The sequence below is a fragment of the Poecilia reticulata genome, chromosome 7 (genome assembly GCF_904066995.2).
Source record: "Poecilia reticulata chromosome 7, P_reticulata-male-v2, whole genome shotgun sequence".
NCBI classification, from domain to species: Eukaryota; Metazoa; Chordata; class Actinopteri; order Cyprinodontiformes; family Poeciliidae; genus Poecilia; species Poecilia reticulata.
In genome coordinates, this window is record NC_088836.1 from 8,885,373 (window position 1) to 8,909,233 (window position 23,861).

A 23,861-nucleotide genomic window follows, 5' to 3' on the forward strand; every position below is an offset into this window, starting at 1 on the left:
AGCCAGCACCACAAGATGTGCCTAATGATGTGGACAGTAAGTGTGTGAGAAGTTATTTTTGTCAATCTGCAATGCAATAAAAATTATGCTTGTGTCTCAGGGCACAAATAAAATTTGGTGACACTTTGACATACTTCCAATAAACAAATTGGTTCTAATTCACGGCTTAAGGTACACAAGAGACTATTAGTAAAGCTATGGAGTTTAAAGATACGACACTGACTCACAGAACAAGTGTAATGAACTCACAAATGCTCCAAGTAATACTGAGCAATAATACAAATCTGTTATAACATTTAAACAAAAAACTGAAAAATAGAAATGCACATCTTTTTAAGATCCACACTTAATGAACAGGCTAATGTCTTTCATCAAATCTCCATTGTTGTAGTGATTACAGAACAACGCTGAGTTGACGAACCAATGGGGTGTAAAATGTAAGCAAAAATTAAACCAAAGGTTGTGACTGCAACATTAAAACAACTGCACACACTGCTTCACCCTCATTTATCAATGCAAACCATTGGATTATGTGCCGTCATCCTTTGACTGCAAAAAAGAAGCACATACTAAATTTAAACTGACTAACGTGTGGAGAAACTTCATCATAGAAGTAGCCAAGAGGCCCATGGTAACTCTGGGGGAGCTGCACAGATTCAGAGCTGAGGTGGAAGTACCTGTTTAAGGAGCAGCTATGAGGCATGTCCTCCACAAATCTGTCCTTGGAGTGGTAAGAAATACAGCCATTGAAGTCCTGTTTGCAATTTCTCACAACCAACATGAAGAGGAGGGTGCTCTGGTAAAATGAGACCAAACCTAAATTATTTAGCCGTCATATAAAACATCACGCTGAACACACCATTCCCATACCGACATGTTGTGGTGGCCACATCATGCTGATGGTTTTCTCCAGCATAGAGAGGAAAGTTGGTCTGGGTTGATGGGATGTTGGATGGTGCAAAACAGTAAAACTGAAAGAAAAGGCTGCAAAAAAAATTGTCACAGGGATATGGGTTCCTTTTTCAGCAGGCTAATGAGACAAAACATACAGATAGTGCTACAATGGAATGGAAAGCATGTTCATGTGTTAAAATGATGTGAAGTTCAGGCTACAAAGCTGTGCAGATACGCCCAAAAAGACTTTGAGCTAAAGGTTTTCATACAAAACTCAGAGGGGCTGAATACAAGTAGATGCAATACAAGTAATATTTTATTTTATTAAAACATGTATAATTTCCTCTCCACTTCATAACTGTGTTCTGTTTTGTTGGGGTATCATATTTTAATTGCTATAAAGTACATGGAAGTTCAGGGTGAAAAAGTTCAATAGGCATGACAACCTCTGCCATGTGCTGTAAGCACCAACTTCTTGAAGAAAAAAAATACAAATCTAACATTAAAAACAACTAATAAATGTACCGTAAAAAAATACTCTGTTTCTTCTTCAAAACCCTTACTGCAAATGTTTGTTTCTTGCCTCCAGGTCTGTAGATTTTAAAAGTAGATTACTAAACATAACAAAAATCATAAATTCAAAAGATTATCACAGAGCAGAGTCCAACTGCAGATAGAGATATCCCCTTAGCTACAAGATAACCTAGAGTTAACCTAGAAGTAACCGTTTTAACCCATAAAACGAAATTGAAGCCAAGGAAGGTTATATATTATCTAATGACTATTCTTTCCAACTGGATTGGAACAGGGGTCCTACATAAGAACTTGGTAATCACCTGTTCCCTAAACGCAGCAGCAAGGGGCACAGTTCCTTCCTACACAACAGCTGAATGTTCACGCTTGACAAGCTGTGAAACACATGAGCAAAAAAAAAAAAAAAGGTAGACTGCAAAACACAGTGTATCGCACACAAAAAAAGAAATGCAGCCGAGTTCAAAGAGATTTTCTTTTTTCCTTCAGCTGAACATGTCTTTGCTTTTAGAGAGGGCGGTGAAAAAAATGGAAAGAATGAAAGCTTCTTTGACTGGAGCTTTGTTACAGCAACAGCAGCTTCATTTTGACAACATATTGCGTGCTTTCAGAGTGGAAACTCATGCTTTACAGCACGACTGTGACTAAAGCCCCACTTTAAACTAACTCATTTTTATAAAAAAAAAAAAAAATCCTTACGAAACAAAATTGAAGAAATTGCAGGACTGATGCAAATACTTACCCCATCGGTAAGATTCCGTCTTCTGCTTTTCACTTCTTTGAAGTCGTGTAATAAGGCTATCTGATGGCTGACGGTTATGTTGATGCATAAGTGAGTGAAGCTAAGTGTTTTTAATCACCATCTGTATCTAAGACATGGCACTCCATCTTGCTGAAGGTTTTTTGTTGTTTATAAAAGGCATAACCCTAGGCTTTTCTTTCAATATTCTAACAGAAAACTTTAATATAAACCTTTAGATGTATCTAACTGGAAGCATTTGGAGACCTAGATAAACAGAGGATTGCGTTGGTCATGAACGGAGCTTGGCCTTTTCCTCCCAAGCCCAGCTGTCGGTCTGATAATGTTGCACATGTGAGAAGAAACCACTGGTTCCCTGTGCTCAAATGGAGTGATCACAGAAAGAGACAATGCAAAAAAGATGCACATTTCTCCCTTTCCTCCTCTTGTTTCTCTTCTCTGTGTACAGACAACACAACATTGCCCTCTGCTGACAAATCTTCAGAGAAGACCAATCTGAAGTGCAATATTTTAACCGCCATTCAAAGGATCTGAGTCAAGATTTAATCAAATCTGTAGCAAATTTTATAAAATTTGCAACAGCCCCTAAAAAAAGAGCATTCCGAAGATTTTGCAACATTAAAATTACTTTGCTTTATTACGCTATCAAAAATCCTGAAACAGTACAGACAATGAAAGTTAAAAATTAACCTCCCGTTTTTGTTTATTTTGTTTTTTTTAAACAAAGGTTTGATCTTTTACAGTCAGAGGATATGATTTCTGCATCTGGCCCATAAAAAACACTTCAACGAGACTCAACAAGCCCATGCAGCTTACTTGAAAAATAAACTGCATTTCACTAAAAGAAAAAAAAACTGTTTACCATTAAGGAGCTGATACATAAAGTAACAGAAGCGACAACATCGTAATGATGTCGTGAGTTCTGTTTAGGGACAAAAAACGGGTACAAAAAATGAAACCGAATTAAAATGGAGCTCCCTTTCTCCCTTTCTGCCTTTAATCACTGCACATCTTTGCTTTTCAGTGGATATTAAAATCAATCCATCATGGCCCGAGTGGGGAGGGAGGTGCAATTTTCAACGTGCTAATGCAGCTTAGGAGTGAATCCCCACCCCACTGACATTATTTGGATATGAAACAGCAATTTGCCACTCATAAACACGAGCATGAGCGTGAGAGCAACGGGCCAAATCTAATAAAAAGAAAAAAGCTGCTGCAGCTCTCGCCGCGTGGCAGAGAAAGGGCCAGACCTACTTTATCATCCTTATAGGATATGATGTGGTTTATATTATTATCCTGGATGGATAATGGGATTTAGATGCTGATTGGGATACCAAGTGGATTTTTATAGCGGCTATGACTATTGTGGTGGATCAAAGTAAGGCCGTGCACAGCGAAAATGCTGGATCAAAAGAACATCAAGCAGACGGTGGGTTGGGGGGAGAAATGGAGAAAACTGACGGTGGCAAAATGGAAATCAGAATGTGCCATAGCTGTGACTCATTTATGTCACTGCTAAAAGATTTTTGCAACACTCCCTTTTTCACTAAAAGATGCGTATTTTACACACAAACATGCTGCAAGGTGAGGAGGCAAATTTGTATCGCCCTCAGTAGGTTTCAAATTCGGAAGCTACGGGGAGGCTCTTCGTTGCTCCGATCCATTTATAAAGCAGTGGGTGACTGGCCTCCAGCCTGGATTCACAGAGACATTCAGATGTTTGAGGGAGAACACAGGCACCCAGCTGCTCCCCAGATATCGGCTCAAATATAACAACATGGGGCCTTCGGATAAATTTTTCAACTACACTACATGGAGCTACATTTTATTGTTAATATTTGTTGGCTCTAAAAAAAACCCTCTGGCAGGCAATGTCAAACTTTATTCGACTTCAAGATGTCAAAATCCTGCCATCAGTTAGACTGCGATTCTGCATCTGACTGGCTTTTTACAGTCACAGAAAAAAAGAATATGTTATCAAAACAGCTAAACATCTACTTTGTAGCATGTCACTGAAAAACAGGCAGTTGACATTTTTTTAAAAGTTGTATTGCGTAAGAAAAAACGGGGAATTTTCTTTTTCTCTTCTTCCTCCTTTTATGGCACAGATGCAATGTGTGCAGATGGCTTTTCTCAGGCATTTTAGACAACCTGCCACTGTTCTACTATCAATCCATTCCATATTATATCCATGTTCTTTAGGCTACATGAAACAGTACAGACCAGGGCTCTTCAAACTGTGGTTCGTGACCCTCCTGGGTCATGTGACTTGAGGAAAAAAAATAAATCAGATAAAGTGACTTAGCCTATGCCAAGGACAAAATTTAAAGATTTCTGTAAGGAGACCAAGGGTCTGATCTTAAAAGGATACAAAGATACTAAATTACTCGTGCAAAAAAATATATAAAATTTCCAGGTGCAATTAGTAGGCGTGTTGTGCGTGCAATAGATTGCAGGCACAAAAGTGGTGTTGACCGCCCGACTAAGGATTTTGCATCTGCTACTGGCTGGCTGTTATCATGAAGTGTCGGAGAGCAGAGTGGTCACTAAAAAAAAAGTGCTGGAGGCATAGCAATGATTAAAAAAAATCATTATACTTGTCCTTTAAGTATTTCAAAGTGATAAAAAATAATAAATACAAAAACTATTGTTTACTGGACTTTGACTGGCCCATTCTAAGACATGGATATGTTTTGATCTAAACTATTCCACAGTAGCCTTGCTGTAAGTTAAGGATCTCTGTCCAGTTAGAAGCTGGACCTCCACTCTAACAGGTTTTCCTCCAGTTTGACCCCAGATTTAGCTTCATCCATCTTCTTAATCTCCCAACAACATGATGCTGCTACCACCATATTTTACCAAAGGATAGTCTGTTAAGGGCAATATGCAGTGTTAGTTTTCTACTACACACAGCACTTTGCATGCAAATAAAAAAAAATCTACTTGAGTTCATAATGTTCATGTTATATCCAGTCTGACTGATATAACATGAAATGTAATGAACTTGAGGCGGTATCCACATGAGCCAGCTTTGAACAAATTTGAGCACAATCAATCTTACTGAAAGCAGTAGACAAATACACTGATGAAAGTATTTCATCATTAGTAAAAAAAAAAAAAATAAATCACTTAAAATGGTAGTTTTATTTCTTTTTGGGGATTTTTTACAAGCTGTTGATTTTTTTTCCCTAAAACTCTTAAATGTACCACCATTTTTAACAGTTTGTTGTTTATAAATAATAACCTGATAAAAGGGGTTGCTATTGTGCTTCATGCATATGTGGGTTAAACACAACCCACATATGGAAGCCTTAGTCCCTGACACGGCCGTCGCAGATTCAATTCGCGGCCTGGTTACCTTTACCGCATGTCTTCCCCTTTCTTGTCAACTCACTATAAAATAAAGTGCACTAAAGCCAATAAAACCTTAAAGAATAACTTGATAAAAGGATTATAAAGCAAATAGTATAGTCTACGAAGGCATTGGTGTTTTGACACCATAAAACTTTCAACACAATCCAAGTTCCCTATCTAACAGCTTATAAAGAATATAAAAAGGGCTGGGTTTTTTTGCTTGAAATTTACAATAGTATCAATTTGTTAATGTTCATCGCAGGACAAAACAAGTAAGACAACAGTGTTGTTTTTGTTCAACAACACTGACTGGAGAAGTAAAATAAATTAAAGAGTGCCATAAAGAATCTTGACTTGTAAACAAGTTTAATTTCTCTCTAGTAGACGTAGTACTAGTTTTTGTATCTCATATATTTGATTCTTTAGCACTTTCAATAAGTTATGAGGAATTTCATCATCAAAGCACATCTTTCAGAGACGACATGAGATAGCGTGACATAAAAATGGTTTCTCTGTTTCCTTTGTCTAATGATGATTACAGAGTACAAAGGACCAAAGGAATGATGGCAGAGAAATTACCGAGAATGAACAGAGGGAAACCATAGAGGTGGCTCAAAGATTAAAGCTGGGTGTTTTTGAAGATGGGAAGTTTAAAACACCAGCACGGCACAGACAAGTAGTCAGTGTTAGCCATGTGCTGCACCAAGGCTGAACTGAAGATGTGGCTATGGTTCTATTTAAAACTGAAAGACGCAGAAAAACTCATTTCCATTCTGAGTGTTTGTCATTATAATGAAGAAAGCATTCTCTCCTCGGAGCAGCATAATCAGCACATCACTAACTAGAAGCTCAAAGTAATGATTTGATGAATCAATTCAACTAATCATCAGTGTACCAGAGCAGAAGTTGTGCTTCAGGCTCATAATAAGAAATTATTCCAGAGTGATTTAAAAGTAGCTGTCTACAAGGATGTTTTTCTAAGCTGCAACTAAATCAACAAACTAAGCTTAAACAATGGTTGCAGAGCTCAGCAGCAGGAATGTCCTGAAAACAACAGAGGATGTCCAGTAGCGTACAAGCAGCAGCAGTAAAGCAAAGTGATATTTTAGGGCCTACTGTACTATTTGGGTCTATTCAAATGTCCAAATTACAACATTTTGAGGGAGGGTGTCAGTCTGTCTGCTGAGTGCAGCTCTGAACAAGAAAGGGGACATTATTTGCCATTTGCTCTTGACCAGGACTTTCTTGGAAAATAAGTTTTTAATCCCAATGGGTTTTACCCTGGTAAAACAACAGTAAAAAGCAAAAGAAAAGGAAACATCAGCCCCCGTATTTCTATGGGTGGGTTGCAATTATGTTTTAATATCCAGATTTTGTATATTGGCACACAAACACTTGACTGTCACTGGGTACACCATGGAAAGATTCAGTCCATCACAAAGAAGCAATGAACATATAATTAAGGACCAATTTATAAACATTGATTGATTCAATATATATTTGTCTGAATAACCCCAAACTCCAGCAGAGAACTAATAGCACAGCCAAGATATAAACTAGAAGAAATATTTCCTACAAGAAAGGAAGGAGTTCCTTTATGCAATAAAGTTTCTAAAACTAAACTTTCCAACATTCTCCAGAACCCAGAGAAGTCTAGTAGGAATGTTTGACACAATTTATATCAGTTATGCTGCAACAATCTGTGCCGTTCTGTCTTTTTTTATTTTTAAGCTGAACTCAGCTGGACATGCCACTTTAAAAATATCAATACACCATTTCAACAGAAACAAAAACAAATAAAGGAAAGGTAAAAAGGTTAAATGCAGTTTTCAGTGATAAGATCTGGGTTTTGTTTCCTTCTGAAAGTTTTAAACATGGAAGTTGTGCTATATAACTTGGATCAATTTTTGGTCATCACCAAAGTGATTGCCAAATTGTAGTGATTAGTTTTGTTTATGCTCATATCAGTCTCGAAAGCACAGCAGAACACAATCCAATCATAAGTGTTCACATTAAACGAGTTGATTTTCAAATGTTTTGAGTAGTAATTAAATAATGGCAGTGCTCAATTAACACAATTAAGGGTTGAATAGGGATTGATTTCAACAAATAATCATTGACTGAATGCTTATGAAGACAACATGAGAAGAATTCATTACAGATCCTCTGAGCCCTGCAGCCCATAAATGCTTAGCACTTTGCAGCTGCAGTTGTTATTTCAGTGAAATGCATTAAGACAAAAAGTTACCTCGTTGAAGGAAATCTTGTTGTTTTTCATCTTTTGGGATGAGCTCTTCCATGTTTTTCCAAAAAAGTGCTGGAGTTTTCTGTCAAACAGAGTCACTCGCAGCTGGTAGGTCACATCTTCCCCAGCTGACAGATCCTGTGGGTCAACAAAAGAAGATGGACAACTAAAAGCTCTTCTTGATGCCTAAAATAATTAAGCAAATTATAAATAAATCATATGAACATGCAATTCGAAGGTAGGAAGCTCTAACCAGTCTGAGCTTAAAATATTTTGCAAAGTAATACGGGCATAACTTTCAGTCTCTAGGCAAGCAAATCAGTAAAACAAAGTACACAGCCAAGCTCAAAAGTATACTTTTAAAATCACCAACTTTAGGGTCTGAATACATGCAAACAACACTTTAAAGACTGTTATTTTAAAACATTTTCAAAACCAGGCATTATTTTTCTTTGACTTCACATTTATGTACTGCTTCAGACCGGTGCACAAATCACACGAAAACACACGAGCGTGTGGTTATTGTGGGTCATATTACAGGTCTTTGTTATTATTTTTCTATATAATAGTAATAAAAGAGGACTGAAATACACAAAAAAAATTGCTGGACCTAACTTGTTTGTTTAAAGCAGTGTTCTCAAACTGCAGTCCTCGAGAGCCAGATTTTCACAACTTTAGTCCAACACACTTGAATTAAATGGCTAAACTACCCTGGTAGCATACAGTCAATCTCTACAGAGCTCTGCTAATGAGCTAATATTGGAGCCAGGTGTGCTGAAGAAGAGAAACATCTAAATTGCAGGACATCGGCCTTTGAGGATTTTTAGTTTGAGATTACTGGTTTAAACCCAAGAACATGTATGCCATATACAGACACAGACAACTAATGTTTGGAATTACCTGCGGGAGTTGCGCTACAATAAGCCGGCTGAAGCTGAGCTGAAAGCCGTGGTTAGCGGTGAGGTGGTTCTCCACAGCCAGGCGGACTGTTTGGCTGGACGGGGGAACCAACCGGTTCTTGTGAAACACTTCATCCCAGCTGTCAGCCATGCTGTTTCACTCGTCTGTCTTTACCATATCATTATCAATAAAAGGATATATATATTAAAAAAACATAAAATAAAACAAAAAATTATTTAAATTACCTGCGGTTCTACTTTGGAATAGAATTTCTCTCTCATTCAGATTTTCAAACATGCGGCCGCCATGTTGGAAATCCAGCTGTACTATATTTTTTAGAGGGGTGCGGAACAATATAAACATTTTAAAAAGAAGCTTTGCCTGATAAGAAAAACAATTTTATACTAATACTAATTAGTTTACATACTACAATATAACAAAGTGTGTTTCAAAGAAAGAATTATCACGAAAAAATTTACTTTGCAATTGGGGTGTTTAGCCGGTCTTAACCTGTTCTTTGGTAGAGCCCACCGTGCTGCGTCAGTTGCCATGGTAATAATGTGATCTCATATTTAACAGAATATTACAAGTGAATGCTGAGTAAGTAAATATAACACAGTTTTATACCTAAAACATTAACTATTTTACTAGAGCTGACACATATTCACACAGACACACACACATTCCCATCTGCAGTCCCTTGACAGCTTACAAAAATAAAATAAAACACAAAATATAACACTACAAGTTGCTTTCTAATCACAACACAAAAACTTGTAGAGACTGTACGGCACACAGCCGTACAGTTAATGATTACAGATCATTAACTGTTCTCCAACATTTGGAGAAAAATTTATAAAATATTGTTGCCGGTATTATTTGTTCTTTTATTGGACAACAAAGATAATGAACTGGAGTACCCTAGTTCCCATTTATAATATAATATAATATAATATAATATAATATAATATAATATAATATAATATAATATAATATAATATAATATAATATAATATAATATAATATATTACATTATATTATATTATATTATATTATATTATATTATATTATATTATATTATATTATATTATATCAATGGTGTATTAGAGTAAAGTTCTTTTCTTGAATATTGTTTGGATTGATGTTGTGTTAACAAGGGCCTACTATAAATTCTTGATTTTTAATGCAGACCATAGCCCTAGCATTTATATATATAATGACATGTTTATTGAGAATGAGAATAATATTAAATTTGATCTGATAATTTTAACACAAAAAGTTAAAAGGTCCAAAATGTTGAAATTTTACATTTAAGATTTAAATGAAGGTGCAACTTTAGTTATGTTACAACTGATTGTTGTGTTTACAGAGCTACAGTTCAATTCAGTTCAGTTTGTTTATCGCCAATTCACAAAACATTGTCTCAAACCACTTTAAAGTAATTTCAATACAATCATATAGAGCAAAAAGAAAACACAAAAACAAACAGCAAATTGCAAGTTTATTTGATTTGATGATTTAGTCTATTTATTTTAAAGGTGACCGTGCAATTTATTAAAAGTAATAAATCATAACTCGCTCATTTAAAAATCCAAAATTAGTTATGTTTCAGTGATGATTTTTTACTTTGTCTTAAGATAACCACTAGGGGGCAGCACAACATCATTGCCGCTGCGTTACACAGCGTCAAGAGGAAGAAAAACAAAGGAAGCGATATGTATAAACTCATAGACTATGAATAAACTGTGACATGTTCGGACTCTTCAAGAAAAACAAACCTGTTAAAATTCGAGGTTATAGTGGGGACAGAAAATACGGCATTGCTTCTAAAGATGTAAAGGAGCTGATTAAAAAAGGCTGTAAGCTGTTACAGGTAAGCCGTATGTTTTTTGGAGTTTATTAACTTTCGTCGCAGTCAGTTCCGCTTTTTTTGAACCTGCGAGAATGAAGAAGGAAATTATAACCCTGGACAGCTAAACAGTTTTCTTTAGTTATTAATTAAAAATAAGGTATTTTAATAATCCACGAACAAATTGAACATTGAGTGAAGCGATGGATGGGGAACAAAAAGGTGTTTTCCAGAGCTGTGATACGTCAGTTATACAGATAAAGTTTATATCTTTAAATTAATAGTTGATTTTAATTAACTCAGATTCAGAATATAACTTAATTGGACAGAAAATTCTGACCTATTAATTTCAGCATATTGAATAATATTTAATATTTACGTTAATTTTTTTTTTTTTAAATAATCGTTGTTGGCACAATTATTTTTTATTCCACATAGGTAGAGCAAACACATTTATAAGTACATCTATGTATGAATGAATTAGTGAATTACCTTTTCTTCTCCTGAATAAATTTCAAGTTTAGGATTGTGCTGCTGGAATGAAACGATTAATTTACTTTCAGTTTCTTTTTGTTTGTGTGTTTGCCTGGGATTCCATCAGATGAGTCTACATCTGGACATGTTTGTTTATTGTTGTCTATAACATAATCTTTTTGCTAATTTAAAAATATCACAATTCTGGGAAACCTTTGTGCTCTAGCCCTAATGAACATTTCAGAGTGAGATTTTGTTGCCGCATAAAAATAAGTTTCTTGAGTTTGTTTGGCTTTTTACACATTTACCAGCAAATTTGACTTTTTCCAATTAAGCTGTCTGCATCAGTTTCTCATAGACAAAGTCTCAAGTCTATGTCTGTGTGTGCAAAGTTTAAAGTCTGGAATAAAGCAGTCGATCTGACCTAATTATGTGTTTGCGTACTTGTTGAGTTTACCATAATGGGATGTTCTCATGTTCTTCACCATCCCAGCTGCCACTTTCTGGTGCTCATGTGTGTTTATATGAAGATGGAACTATAGTGACAGAAGAGTTCTTTCCCACCCTGCCTGATAACTGCCAACTAGTTCTTCTGTCAAGGGATCAGACATGGAGTGGAGGTACATGAAATAAAAATATACTTGTCCTCCATATAATCTAAAACACTAGTTTTCTGTGTTGTTATTTTAAGCCTTTCACTGTTTCTTGTAGTTGTTTGTGACATTGGTCGGTTGCTGAACACCGATCGCCACTCTGACGGTCTCATTGAAGCAGCGAAGGGTCTTCTCTCTGACGAGAAATCTTTCAAGAGGCGTAAAGTCCTTACAGACCTGCTGCAGAACCTGGAGGACAGATCGGATCTGGAGACCAAAGAGGAGGATGAAGACTGGTTTACTGGTACATAGCATAGCATGGAGCAATAAATTAAGACGGTTGATTCTCCCACTTTTTGTACCATTATACTAAGACCAATAAATCAGTTACTTACATAGGTTGCAGCCATAGTTTACATTGTACATGTTGTCCAATATATGAATAATGAGGCAGATTTTTTTCTACACTTAATAGTGGACAGGTGAGTCCACTAGTAAACAATTGTTTACTAGTACTAGTGTTTACAATTGTTTTTTTTCTTTTTCAATCGTAATGATGAATGACTTGTCTTTGGTGTTGGTATCCAGCATCATCAGTGCAGCACTCTACAAAACATGCAAGGATCTGTAAATGCTGTAAATGCCTAAAACCAGCTTTTTATCTGATCAGCATACTTGACTGAACATGTTTGTGTGCTTTAAGAATTGTTTACTTGTTGTGCTTACTTTTGTAGACATAGAAGATAAAGAGCAAAAAGAATCTGTTCAATTTAAACTGTTTTGTTTTTTTAGATAAAGGACTTGACATTTTGTGGTTTGTAAAAAGGCCACATCTTAATGCTTTTTGACTGTTAAAACAACATGAAATGAAAAGACTCAATGAAAGATCATCTCCAAAGCTGTATTAAACTTAACCCTTTGAATTGTTTTGGTTCTATTCCAGGTGTCGATGTGCGATTCAAAACAAAGTCTGCCTACATGAAGTACAACTGTGAAAGCAGAATACGAGGCTACATGAAGGAGGTGAACCCGAGGCCCGCTGAGACCTAGGACGTTTCCCTGCGCAAATTAAATGTTTCAATTTCCTGTGTCAATTTTTCAGGTGGACAATGCAGCCAACAGCATACAGAAAGCTAAAGTGAAGGAGGAGTTTTTAAAAGCATCAAAGCGCCTGGTTGAGATGCTGAAAAATGAGAAGTACAACGGGAAATACTTCGATAGGACTGAAAAGGAGTCTGGGCGCCTCTGCACTAAGGAAGGATGGTTTACCTGTCAGGTACGGCAGAAGTTAAGCTTTGTTGCAACTGGATGGCATCTGCTCCAATTATCAGACATTTGTGATTCCGTTTATTAGGAACAGAAATATATTGTGAGAAGCACAGCAGACATACAGTGACTTAAATGGGCTTTTTACATTTTTTTTTTTACCATTTTTGAAAGACGTGGAGCTGCTTTGCACAATCCTCACTCTTCCTCTCTGTGGTCTCCTCAGGGATCGTTTGAGCAGAAATTGTGCCAGTCGCTCCATTCAATCAACCCGTATGGCAGCAGAGAGAGCAGGATCGTCTTCAGCACTTGGAACCTTGATCACAGGTGGGATACTTCCTGTTCCTGGCACATTAAAAATAGCAGAAAATCAACCGGGTTTTTTTTTTCTTCCCTTTTCTGCAGGATTGAAAAGAAGAGGGCCATCATACCCGCTCTGCTGGAGGCTCTGCAGACTCATAAGACCGCAGACATAAACTTGAACTACTTCTACCAAATGCTGTTCACCAGGGAAAACCTGAAGCTAGTGCACATCGTCTGCCACAAAAAGGGAGCGCACGACCTGATGTGCGACACCAATAAGATGTTCAGGACTATTAAAAATGCAAGGAAAGCAAAAGAAGATACCAAAGGGAAGAAAAAGCGTTGTACCTAAAAACATTTTTACGCTAATGTATTTTTTTTAATTCATTTTTATTTGCTGTAAAATTGATAACTTGTCAATCATTGAACAAAATGAAACAAAACAGATTTGTAAATCATGAAAAACTTTTTATTGTATTAAGTGGCACAATAATGTCAAATATATGGATGGATTAAGAATGTTGCCCAAATAATGAGACATTCAATCAGTCCGTTACACACTGAAGACAAATGTTAATTATTTTTACATAAATAAGGCAGTAATAATATATAACATTTCTGTTAAGTGGTCAGATCAATCAGCTATATACAAAACCTGTGGATATAGTTCTAGTGCAATTGCAGATAACCTGTTAAGGTTATATTTCTCAATCAAGTTTGTTCAAATCTAGTTAAACTGCAGATTTTTAGGCAGAAAAATCAACTTTGTCATTAATAACTTCAGCATCTATAAACAGTAAGAATATAAAGAATAATTAGCTGCACTGGTGTGTGTCTATATATGTATACGTTTATCTACATACAGACATTATGTTACAAAGCTGCCAAAAACCTTTAAGGATGGATTTTAGACACTTGGTGAAAAATGGCTGGAATATGACATTCATCTCTGACCTTGTAATAAACAGATCTGCTCTTTGGACATTCTCCATCTTTCTTTCCTCGTAACATTTAGGTAGCCTGACATAAGGTTGCATATTTGTCAATCTGCTGTAATTTATAGAAATTTGTATCAGTCTATAAACTTAATTTGTTATACAAGCACCCTTAAAATGTTAAGTTCAATTCAGCAATATTTGGCATCTCAGAGTGAATGTTAAAGTGGTTGGATCCTGATAAGATACAGCTGGATAATGCAACATTACAGCAACCCTGAAATGACAGTACAGTATACAGCATGTATGCAAACTGCCTGTAGAAAGTTAAAAGGACTGGGTTGAAACTATTCAACTTTTAAGTGAATAGTTTATTGTAGTTATTCAAATGATAGGAAAACAATATCAGATTTGTGTTCAGCACTTCCACAATCCAGACATTAAAGCACACTGCCTGGAGCAGAGACATTGTCATTTAGAGCACCTGGACGTTGATATTTTTGCATCAGCTAATCAATACTCAAAAAGAGCAATAAGAGATGGAGCAGATTTTCAACTTGACTGGCTCTGGCCAGTCAAATGTAATCTTTTTTTTTTTTTTTTTTACCTCAATAAGTGCAACAAAAAACCAGGCCGTGTGTTACAATTACACTGTTCAGCATAGAAGTTGTTAAGAAAGAAGACAACACTTTCAATTTTAAGATGCTTATGGAAGGACAAAAAAATGGATATTTTGAAAGCTCTTGGAGGAAAAACTTAATTGGCTACAATCAGCATTAAACTTAAGCATTACAAAAATTGGAAATTAGCAGCACGATTCTGACTGGTGCATTTCTAGTCAATCTGTCCTCCTCATATTTTGTTCTTTTTTTAAATATCTCCTGAAATGCCGCTGAGAGCTCTGAAAAAGGTAGGCTACAATCGAGCGTGGATTTATGAGAGTATATGCGACTCTATATACGGTTTAAAAAAAAAAAAAGCACTTGTGTGTTTGCTTACATATTTAGAATTTTTTTTACTGATTGTTGGCATGTGAGAAAACAGCATGAAAGCATCCGGCACCAAAACGGATGCTTTCAGCTTAGAACGTTTCCGCATTTACAATCGCACTTTAACACCGCTAGAAACACTGCCAATGAAGTATTTCTTTGACAGCCAGTACCACTAACCATCCTTCATTATCCTCACATCAGTGATGGCGCTGAGACTTTGACAGATGAAGAGGACCGACTGAATGCAGCATCTGAGCAGGTAGTTTGTTGTCGCTTCTTCCAAAGTGCTGGGATGTTGTTCTGTTTTAACCGGCTCTTTTCTAAGTGCCGGGTCCGTCGTCTCGTCGGAGGCTGCCGTGGCTCACCTCTTCGCCGTCGCTGTCTTCCTGTGCATAGTAATGCCGAAACCTCTCCTTCCTTCGAGCGCTGGGAGAAGTAGCAGGTGATCTCCGAGGAAGGTCCTGCAGGAACAGAGATTCGTACAAGAGTTTTGACTTGGCACAGCCGTCTATGAGACCAGGGAACTAATTGTGTCAGAAATCTGTTGTGTGACCCTCGCTTCAATGTTTTCACCTTTTATAGACATTTTAAAAGTATTAAAAAAGGTTATTTACTCTGAAGTTACCTTGCCATGAATTCAATCATGTATCAAATAGAGAACATAAAAAATAACCACAGAATCAACCAGGTGCAAAAATCCATCCAATAAAATATCTCTCAACCAATAATGAGGAAAACATTTTGAGGTAATTATTATTTGTGGGGTTGTCGATGTGCAGATGTGCTGCTTAGAGCTAAGAGAAGCTAATTTGGTTTTCATTTATATCAGCCACGTGTTTAGCCTAAACAGGAGAAGAAATAGTAATAAGCAAACTGTTTAAAAACATTAAATACAAAAAAGCACATAAGAAAGTAATTTCAAAAGGATTATTCTATTTATATGGCGTTGGAAAAAAAAACAGGCACTTGAGGTGGCATCTCTAAAAACATTTTCCTGCTTACCTTCCTTACAGAACTATTGTACCAGGTTAAGCAGAACAGCAAACTACTATACGCTATAGTATATAGACAGGAACAAATTTCAAATCTTAAACAAAGGCGACTTTTGTTTTTTAATATGCAACACATCTGACCGCCAACAAATTAAAACTGACTGAATAAACAAAATGTCCTAAATAATGGCAATTTGATACTTGCTTGAAAAATCTAGGCATATTTAAGGACTTACATTTCTTTATAGTTATTGAATGATTATTACATTTTGAACTTTGTAAGGCCCTACAGAAATTGTGTAACCAAAAAAACAAACTGATATGACTTGGTGAAGGCTCAACCTGACCTTTTCTGCCACATTTGAGCTTTTTGACTTGTAATAATAGCAGCTTACACAACTTGCAGACCACAAAGCCTCACCTGTACAATATCCAAGTTCCCGAAGAACTGCTCCACAGGAAGGATTTGATTACTGTCGTCATCTGGGAATAAAACTCTGCTACTGTTTTCGGGTTCCACACATTCAGGAGCCTGCTCCTCCAAGACGCTGTTAGCTTTGCAGTTGCTGACCTCCTGCTCTGACCTCAGCTCGTTCTCTTTGCCCTCCTGACCTTCGAGCTCAGGTGAACCCAGGCACCTCCTCCTGTCAGCAGCCTCGTGGCATTCGCAGCTGATACGAGACAGTTTATCTGTGGATTTGGATGTCCTCAGCGCTGAACTGTCCTCTGGTGACAAATGCATCTTCTGGCTTTTACGGTTTTTCTTCTCCGAAGCTGAAACCTGTGGCAGAACGCGTACATGCAGAGGGGTCAAGTGGTTAACCGTTGCCGCTTAACAGTCTGTACAAAATATACTTAAAACAAAAACAACTAACAAAAAAACAATCAGATCAAAAGCTGTGGTCTCAAAACCAACCTTTCTAGAGGCTCTGACCTCAGCGCCGCTCTTCCTCTTTCTAGACGTCATGTTATCAAGTTGACTAGGCATCTGGAAAAAGAAATGCATAAATAAGACCAAGACTCAGGCTGTTTATTCCTCAGTAACCACATATCATTATAGCAACTACTTAGTTAAATGATTTGGCTTCAGTCAGTCAGCTGATGCAGCTGCTGTAACACTAGCAGGTCCCAGGGAACTGAAGCTATTTAGCTAAATGTTTTCACAAAGCCTCACTGGCAACTCGGATTACCTTCAGATTATTGGAGGTCTGACTCGGCCTGTAAATTGATCTTAAGCAATATGTTTCTCTAATTTTCAAAGGCTCACGATAAACCATATAAAACCGCTTGTTCGGCATAACGAACTGACCACTTTATGGATTTCACAGGCTGGGTTAAAGTCAGGACAAAAATGAGTTGTGCTGTTGACGTCTCGGGTTAGGATTAAGCACCGCTTTTGAAATTAGATTAGAAGGTGATTCCAAAAGCAGCCTGCTGCGCGTGATGACTAGTGGTTTATCGATATCTGCACAAATAGCTACATGTCATCTCAGCCAGCAAGCAAAAAATGAACACGGAGAACAGGTCTTAAGATTTTTCTTCGAGTGTGTTTACATTTAAAAAAAAAAAACTCAATGTGAGACTACTGAGCAGCACTAAAGCAGCTACTAGTAAGCTTCAATTGTTCAAAACGTCACTTATTTTTTAGATGTATACCTGGGAGACGAAATCTCTGAAGCGTTATGTTCGACCAGCAAACATCTCAATAGAAACAAAACAAAGTAAAACTTCACTGACGAGTCTTTTAGATGCTTTAAGTGAAGAGCAACACACACTTCAGTTTCACAACTCTTGGTGAGGCTGAAGGTTTTGGCTTAAACGCTCTCAATCTGCCGGTAAATTTATAGCAGAAGTTCCCAACTTTTTTAATCTTCTAGCTCACAAAAAAGTAGAACATTGTGATCCCAAATATATTCCACAGATATGTATCATCCCATAGAGGAGAATGTATTCCTCCTCATTTTTTACAAGAAGTTTTGTTTTTCCTTATTTTAAAAACAAAAATAAACGGACTGATCTTTAAAAAGGACAACTCATTTCTTTGTAGATAATTATAAAATATTTGAAGTCATCATTTTTTCCAAAGGTCATGTAACATTTGCAGCTGTAAATAAAATTGATTTAGCGGGGTTACGTACAACATAGCTTTTTGCCATTTTGAATGCAGACTCTTGGTCTAAACATAGAAACGTCTGTTTAGTATATTATTTTATGTTTTTCCTTAAATAAAAAAAAAAGTCCAAATGTTTACTCAAGAAAACTAATGTATTATACTAGCGTATTGGGAAACATTAGTTTCTTCATAGTGTCCCATTTCACTGTGATATTTTCACCACCATCTGACTTAAGTAACAAGAGACAGGAGTAGAGCTAGGGGTAACTGTAACTGTAACTGCTTTAACTGTAGAATATTTTCTCTATAATATTATAAAGAAACTACTACAATTCATCCTGAGCCCCAACGGCATCCACCAGCCCTTCTTGACGAACATAAAGCGAGAAATGTCAAATAAAGTCTCAAATTACAAAACAATCACGGCTCCAGTCCTCCGGCAAATACCGAACATTTTCTCCATCTCGACACCTTTGTCCAGAAACATTGCTAACTTAGCCTTCGCCAAGATTACCCGGCAGCGTCTTCAACCAGTTACAACAAGGGCAATAACGGCTTATGACCCCAAAGTGTCGGTGTGTGTTAAAAACTACACGTCGAAAAACAGTTTTATGCTTTTACACCCCAAGGTTGAAAGCTAAAATACTTTATTTAATTACATAACACGACGTTACTGGTTTACTCGATTAGCTACACTCTCTCTTACCTTGTGCATCGCTCGTCGCCGGTGCTATTTCGGTTCCAAATATCTAGCTCTTTGTTAGCTTTGTGACTAAAATGACAGCTATAAGCAACTATTAGGTAGTGGAAATTTTACAAGCTGTGCCGCCGTTGTTGTATGCTGCTTGTCTGTCTGCGTCTAAACCGCCGCCTTCTCCGTGTATTTCCTGCTGTCAGGTTCAAGCTGAGGTCATCGCGTCCCTGTACTGGCACTGCAGCGTACTCCCTGGGCTGCGTTCAAAATCTCTTCACTCGTTCACTAGGTAGTGCACTACGAAGGGTTAGCGACTTTCCTCTTGACTGAGTCAGGTAGTTGCAAGATGTATCAAGAAAATTTGAACTTAATCTTCATTCAGATCCTTTATTAAGCCTAAAGTAATAAGTGTGTTCCTAGTTACATCACATCCTAATAAGAGGAAGAGCTAAAGTTAAAATGTTGGAACGCAGCCTACATGTCTGCGGACGTAGCGGACGAAACTAATGTAAATATGGGTTTGAACGTTATTGACCGAAGAATTTACTGTGAGGGGTCAGTCTCTTTCTACACAAAAATATTACATTGGGTTGTAAATACTGAACGGACATTTATCCCTGTTAGGGAGGGTTTTTTCCTCAATAGTATAGCCTAAACACGCATTTTAACTGCGCATTAACTGATTCCAAAGTCTTTCTGTTAAAAAAAGAGAGAAAAAGTCATAACCTACAACCTTTTTGTTTTAAACTTTGAGTCAAAGAGATTGTATCATCTTATTTAAAAGTAATCTCGACGATCCTCGCTTTAAACTAAACATATGCAAGTTACAACTGAGTACATATGCCTAACTATTTATATTATTATAATGTGTTGCAATGAAATCTTAATGTAGAGGTAATTTTTTATTTTTTTTATCTTTGGTCTAAATGTGTGGGAAAATTCACTGTGTGGTTTGCAGAGGAAGTTGAGGTAAAAAAAAAAAAAAAAAAAAAAAGTCACACCTCATGATCAATGTAGTTCACACATTCATCCATAAGAGGGGGCAAGAGGATAATCATCTTACAACTTGCTTCTGCTTGGTTGCTGACGACTCTGCCACAGTTAATGCATGTAGGTCCTTTATGTAAGATTACAGTTTATAAAAAGGTAATATTTGGTTAGTTATCACTTGGAATTATCAATTTCACGTAGCAGACAAAATTAGTTTTAGAAAAAACATGTTGAAAAGTACGACTGAAGGGAAGATATATGTTCAAGAAACCATTTCCCGAAATAAGGCAGTAATAAAAACACAGTTAAAAGTCCCAAATTAGTTTACAGCATCTATTTTCGAATAGTTATTTAATAGCACGAGACAATACAACATTTTAAACACCAGAAATATAAAAGCACCAATCACCGAGCCACAAAATCTCACAAATACTTCTCTCAAAACCCAAAAGCTGACAAATAGTCCATGCATTGAAAGCACATAATAAACCCCCAGACGACACATAGTTTAATTTTACAGTCTAAAAACTACAGCAAAACAAAGATAAAAACGATTTGCAAGAAAGAAGGAAAATAACCCTCTATAATGAATGGTAAATGCCATGTGCTTATATAGCGCTTCATCATCCAGGGGACCGCAAAGCGCTTCACACTATTTACAAGCTAAAAAAAATACTATTAACCTGTTGATCTTGTGTCTTTTACTTTTTTCCAGTAAAAATACTTAAACAATTATTTTTTAAAAATCAGTTACATTTTACAGGTATTCCCTTAAAGAAATGTATACTCTTTACTATTCACAGAACCTGAAAGGAATGGATTCTTATCCCTCTGTGCAGTCAGGAGGTCATCCGATTAGTCGTGGATTCATTGTATTGCGCGACATTGACTCCAGGCATTCAGCCGGAGGAGAAAAAAAATGTCAGTCCTGAAGCAGATCAAAGAGATCTATAGATCAATAATCTCAAATTGATCACACTGCGAGGTGATCCAGTCTGTATGTATGCAGAATCTCAACTTCCGGAACCCGAACTGGTCAGAATGCATACATATATTCTTCAAAGCACCTCATCACTTCACTGATGATCAGAACTGTAGTATACTAAATACACTGTAGTATACTACAGTGTATTTAGGACGCTGTGCTTGTCTTTTACAATTTGATGAAACAGTTTCTCGTTACTGATCATTAGAAAATAAATCGTCTATACGCACAAATAAGATGCATCAGGCACCTGGTGATGATTAAGAGATCTGCCCTGCTTCAGGGCAGATCCCTGGGGGGGGCGGGGGGGGGGATGTTTGGGTGAGGCGGTCCTGCAACAGGTCTCCAGTCAGCGAGGAGACTAAAAGCGACACGAGAGCGACTGCGAGCTATGCGTCTCTTTTTTTCCCCCCAGCCACAATAAACAGTGATGTGTGACAACCGTCCACGTGGGCTGAAGTGGCCCACAGAGGGACGACTTCACTCTGCCGCAAGTGCGCGTGAGGATGGAAGGCGGTGGATGCTTCCACGAGGACGCACGGCTGTGAAACAGTATGAAGACCAAACGCGCAGCATCTGAGGGTCCCGGGGCGCCACGGTGACAGATATGGATCACTTCTTTCGGAGAAAGCGGGCAGGTTTGGTGAAGTCCTTGTTGAGTCTCTCCCTGGTTTTCGCGTCTGTTCTGATGATTCTCAAGCTGAAACTGTCGGAAAAAGACGCAGAGGGCTTGAAAGGCGCACAGGACGCGAGCTGGTGCGGGTCGGACTGTTTTCCTTCAATACAGGCACCGGTACAGTCCAATTTCTGGAGACTAAATGCCGCGGCGCAAAGCAACAGAGTGGACTCGCAGCGGGCGTCCAACGGGACCCCGACCAGCTGGGACGTACAAGTTCTGAACTGCAGCGAGGACGAATTGGTGAAGAGGCAGGGCTGGTTCCGGCATCTGGACCCGAGGTTTCACCAGTTTGTTCTGCACAGACACTGTAGGTACTTCCCCATGCTCATCAACCACCCGGAGAAATGCGCGGACGGAGAGGTGCACCTCATCATGGTGATCAAGTCCGTTATCGAGCAGCACGACCGGCGGGAAGCTGTGCGTAAAACCTGGGGCAAGGAGCGCACAGTTAACGGAAAGAAGATCAAAACTGTATTTCTACTCGGAACTCCGACAACAGGTAAAGACACAAAGAACCTCCAGAAACTGATCGAGTACGAGGATCGGATCTATAAAGACATCCTGCAGTGGGACTTCATGGACACCTTCCTCAACCTGACCCTAAAGGAGGTGAATTTCCTCAAATGGTTCAACATCTACTGTCCCGGGGTGCAGTTCATATTCAAAGGAGACGACGACGTGTTTGTGAACACGCACAACCTGCTGGAGTTCATCGGCTTCAAAGTGGAGGAGCGCAAAGACGCCGACTTATTTGTGGGGGACACAATCTCCAAGGCGATCCCCATCCGGAACCGCCAGAGCAAATACTACATACCCAAAGAGCTCTACGACAAGCCGTACCCGCCCTATGTAGGGGGTGGCGGGTTCGTGATGTCCTCCCAGCTGGCCAGGAGGCTCTTCACGGCCTCGGAGGACGTGGAGCTGTACCCCATCGACGACGTGTTCTTAGGGATGTGTCTGAAGAGGCTTAACGTGGCTCCGGAGTTGCACTCAGGCTTCAGGACCTTCGGCATCACCAGACAAAAGGTGAGCTCCATGAACATGGAGCCGTGCTTTTACAAGAGCCTCATCGTGGTGCACAAACTGAGCGCGCAGGAGCTGCTCAGGATGTGGAGCACAGTGCACAACAAGGATCTGGTTTGCGCGCAACGGACCTTTATATGAAGGACCCCCCCCCAGCAGGCTATGAAATAAACTTGATCAATACATTCATTAAATCGTCCGGAGGTTTTCGTTACTATTACTCCGACTGTATTCGATCTTCAGCGGATTCAGTGGAGAGAAACGCAGTCGGTGTTTTCTGCGTGTCAGATAAAACTGTCTGCAACCTGGCTGACTGAACACTGTGGACCTCTTTTGGTTGATTTATAACTTGTAAAACCACTAAAGCTCCAACTAATAAGACGTGAACATTTTCAAATTCAGTTTGCCATTTACAATCCTGAAGTCCTAACGTGAGAGACAACACTTTATCATGGACTTTGGGGGAATAGTGTTTTAAATTTGCAGGTTAAAACGTGACTCTTTCCATCACTCCTCTGTTCAGGTTTTTCCTGAGATTTTATTCTCCAATTTAAGGATTTTATAAACGAGGCATGGGCTGGCACTAGATTCCAATGATAAGATGACGGCCTTGAGTAAAACTTCTATGGAATCACACTGACACTAAAACCTAAATTGAAACATTGATGTGTAGCAAATATAAAATAAAAAAAACACCATATATCTTTTTTTTTTCTTTACAAGTTTCTTTCAGCTAACTCCTTTGTTGCTGCAACACCTGTGATGTTGCTGCAACAGATGTTGCTGCAACAAGTGTGGGAAGGGCACTGCTTTGTTAGTCTGCACTCTATTCAGCTGGAGAGCGCTCTTATTTAAAGAAATTACACCATCAGGAACACTGTGATTAAAAATGTTAGTATATGTTAAACAGCTACGGTCCATAACTGTTGAAAATCATACCGCTGCCTTGCTCATGCCTAATTTTATCTGCAAAGGGAACTTTATAGGTTTAGAGTAAAGAGCAAACAGTAGTTATTTGATTATTTTACAATGTATTGTCAAAAAAATGTAAAAAAAAAAAGAGAGAAAAATATGTGGAAGTCAGTCAATATGGTTTATGGTTGATGTAACTCCTTTGTTTTTGATTAAGAGAAAGTAGGCCCAAGACCAAAGAAACAGGAACTAATGTTAATAGCTCTTGTTCTCTGTGAAAATAAAACTGGAATCCCAAAGTCACTTTGTAAAATGTAGCATGTCTGATGTTATCATTTGATTAACAGCGGCGTCTGGAGAGCCTCCCAGCTGTAATT

At 38.0% G+C, this 23,861-nt stretch overlaps 4 protein-coding genes across 8 annotated transcripts in view; 2 read left to right on the forward strand and 2 right to left on the reverse strand.

The window, feature by feature from the left end:
- nphp4 (nephronophthisis 4) overlaps positions 1-9,402 on the reverse strand; it is a 185,780-nt gene extending 176,378 nt beyond the window's left edge. For 2 of the 5 annotated variants that reach the window (XM_017305948.2, XM_017305947.2), the window contains exons 1-3: positions 9,164-9,402; positions 8,685-9,010; positions 7,788-7,922 (exon numbers count right to left, since the gene is read on the reverse strand). In XM_017305948.2, the coding sequence (XP_017161437.1) occupies positions 7,788-7,922; positions 8,685-8,834 (285 nt within the window). In that variant the 5' untranslated portion in view covers positions 8,835-9,010; positions 9,164-9,402. Of the gene's footprint in view, positions 1-7,787; positions 7,923-8,399; positions 8,552-8,684; positions 9,011-9,163 lie in introns of those variants that run through there. The other 3 variants (XM_008413093.3, XM_008413092.3, XM_008413095.3) reach the window with 3 other exon arrangements.
- Positions 9,403-10,349: 947 nt separating this feature from the next.
- dffb (DNA fragmentation factor, beta polypeptide (caspase-activated DNase)) lies at positions 10,350-14,151 on the forward strand. Its single transcript, XM_008413096.3, has 7 exons — positions 10,350-10,557; positions 11,501-11,627; positions 11,719-11,904; positions 12,544-12,623; positions 12,703-12,876; positions 13,093-13,193; positions 13,272-14,151. Exons 1-7 carry the CDS (start codon positions 10,435-10,437, stop codon positions 13,519-13,521), a joined length of 1,041 nt encoding a protein of 346 aa, XP_008411318.1. The 5' UTR covers positions 10,350-10,434; the 3' UTR covers positions 13,522-14,151.
- A 913-nt stretch (positions 14,152-15,064) lies between these two features.
- On the reverse strand, positions 15,065-19,248 carry c7h1orf174 (chromosome 7 C1orf174 homolog). Its single transcript, XM_008413100.3, has 4 exons — positions 18,908-19,248; positions 17,005-17,076; positions 16,510-16,869; positions 15,065-15,557 (listed from the first exon to the last, which is right to left on the reverse strand). The coding sequence occupies exons 1-4, from the start codon at positions 18,914-18,916 to the stop codon at positions 15,417-15,419; spliced, it is 582 nt and encodes a 193-aa protein (XP_008411322.1). The 5' UTR covers positions 18,917-19,248; the 3' UTR covers positions 15,065-15,416.
- A 1,987-nt stretch (positions 19,249-21,235) lies between these two features.
- On the forward strand, positions 21,236-23,787 carry b3gnt7l (UDP-GlcNAc:betaGal beta-1,3-N-acetylglucosaminyltransferase 7, like). The gene has a single exon (XM_017305852.2). It carries the CDS (start codon positions 21,478-21,480, stop codon positions 22,711-22,713), a length of 1,236 nt encoding a protein of 411 aa, XP_017161341.1. The 5' UTR covers positions 21,236-21,477; the 3' UTR covers positions 22,714-23,787.
- Positions 23,788-23,861: the final 74 nt, after the last annotated feature.

Excerpts from the sequence above, each read along its gene's own strand:
- dffb (XM_008413096.3), top strand. The coding sequence starts at position 10,435 with ATGTTCGGACTCTTCAAGAAAAACAAACCTGTTAAAATTCGAGGTTAT. Across the intron at positions 11,628-11,718 it reads GGATCAGACATGGAGTGGAG|TTGTTTGTGACATTGGTCGG; the intron begins GTACATGAAATA and ends TGTTTCTTGTAG. Across the intron at positions 13,194-13,271 it reads ACTTGGAACCTTGATCACAG|GATTGAAAAGAAGAGGGCCA; the intron begins GTGGGATACTTC and ends CCTTTTCTGCAG.
- b3gnt7l (XM_017305852.2), top strand. The coding sequence starts at position 21,478 with ATGGATCACTTCTTTCGGAGAAAGCGGGCAGGTTTGGTGAAGTCCTTG.
- c7h1orf174 (XM_008413100.3), bottom strand. Across the intron at positions 16,870-17,004 it reads AGGTCAGAGCCTCTAGAAAG|GTTTCAGCTTCGGAGAAGAA; the intron begins GTTGGTTTTGAG and ends GTTCTGCCACAG. Across the intron at positions 15,558-16,509 it reads GGAACTTGGATATTGTACAG|GACCTTCCTCGGAGATCACC; the intron begins GTGAGGCTTTGT and ends CTGTTCCTGCAG.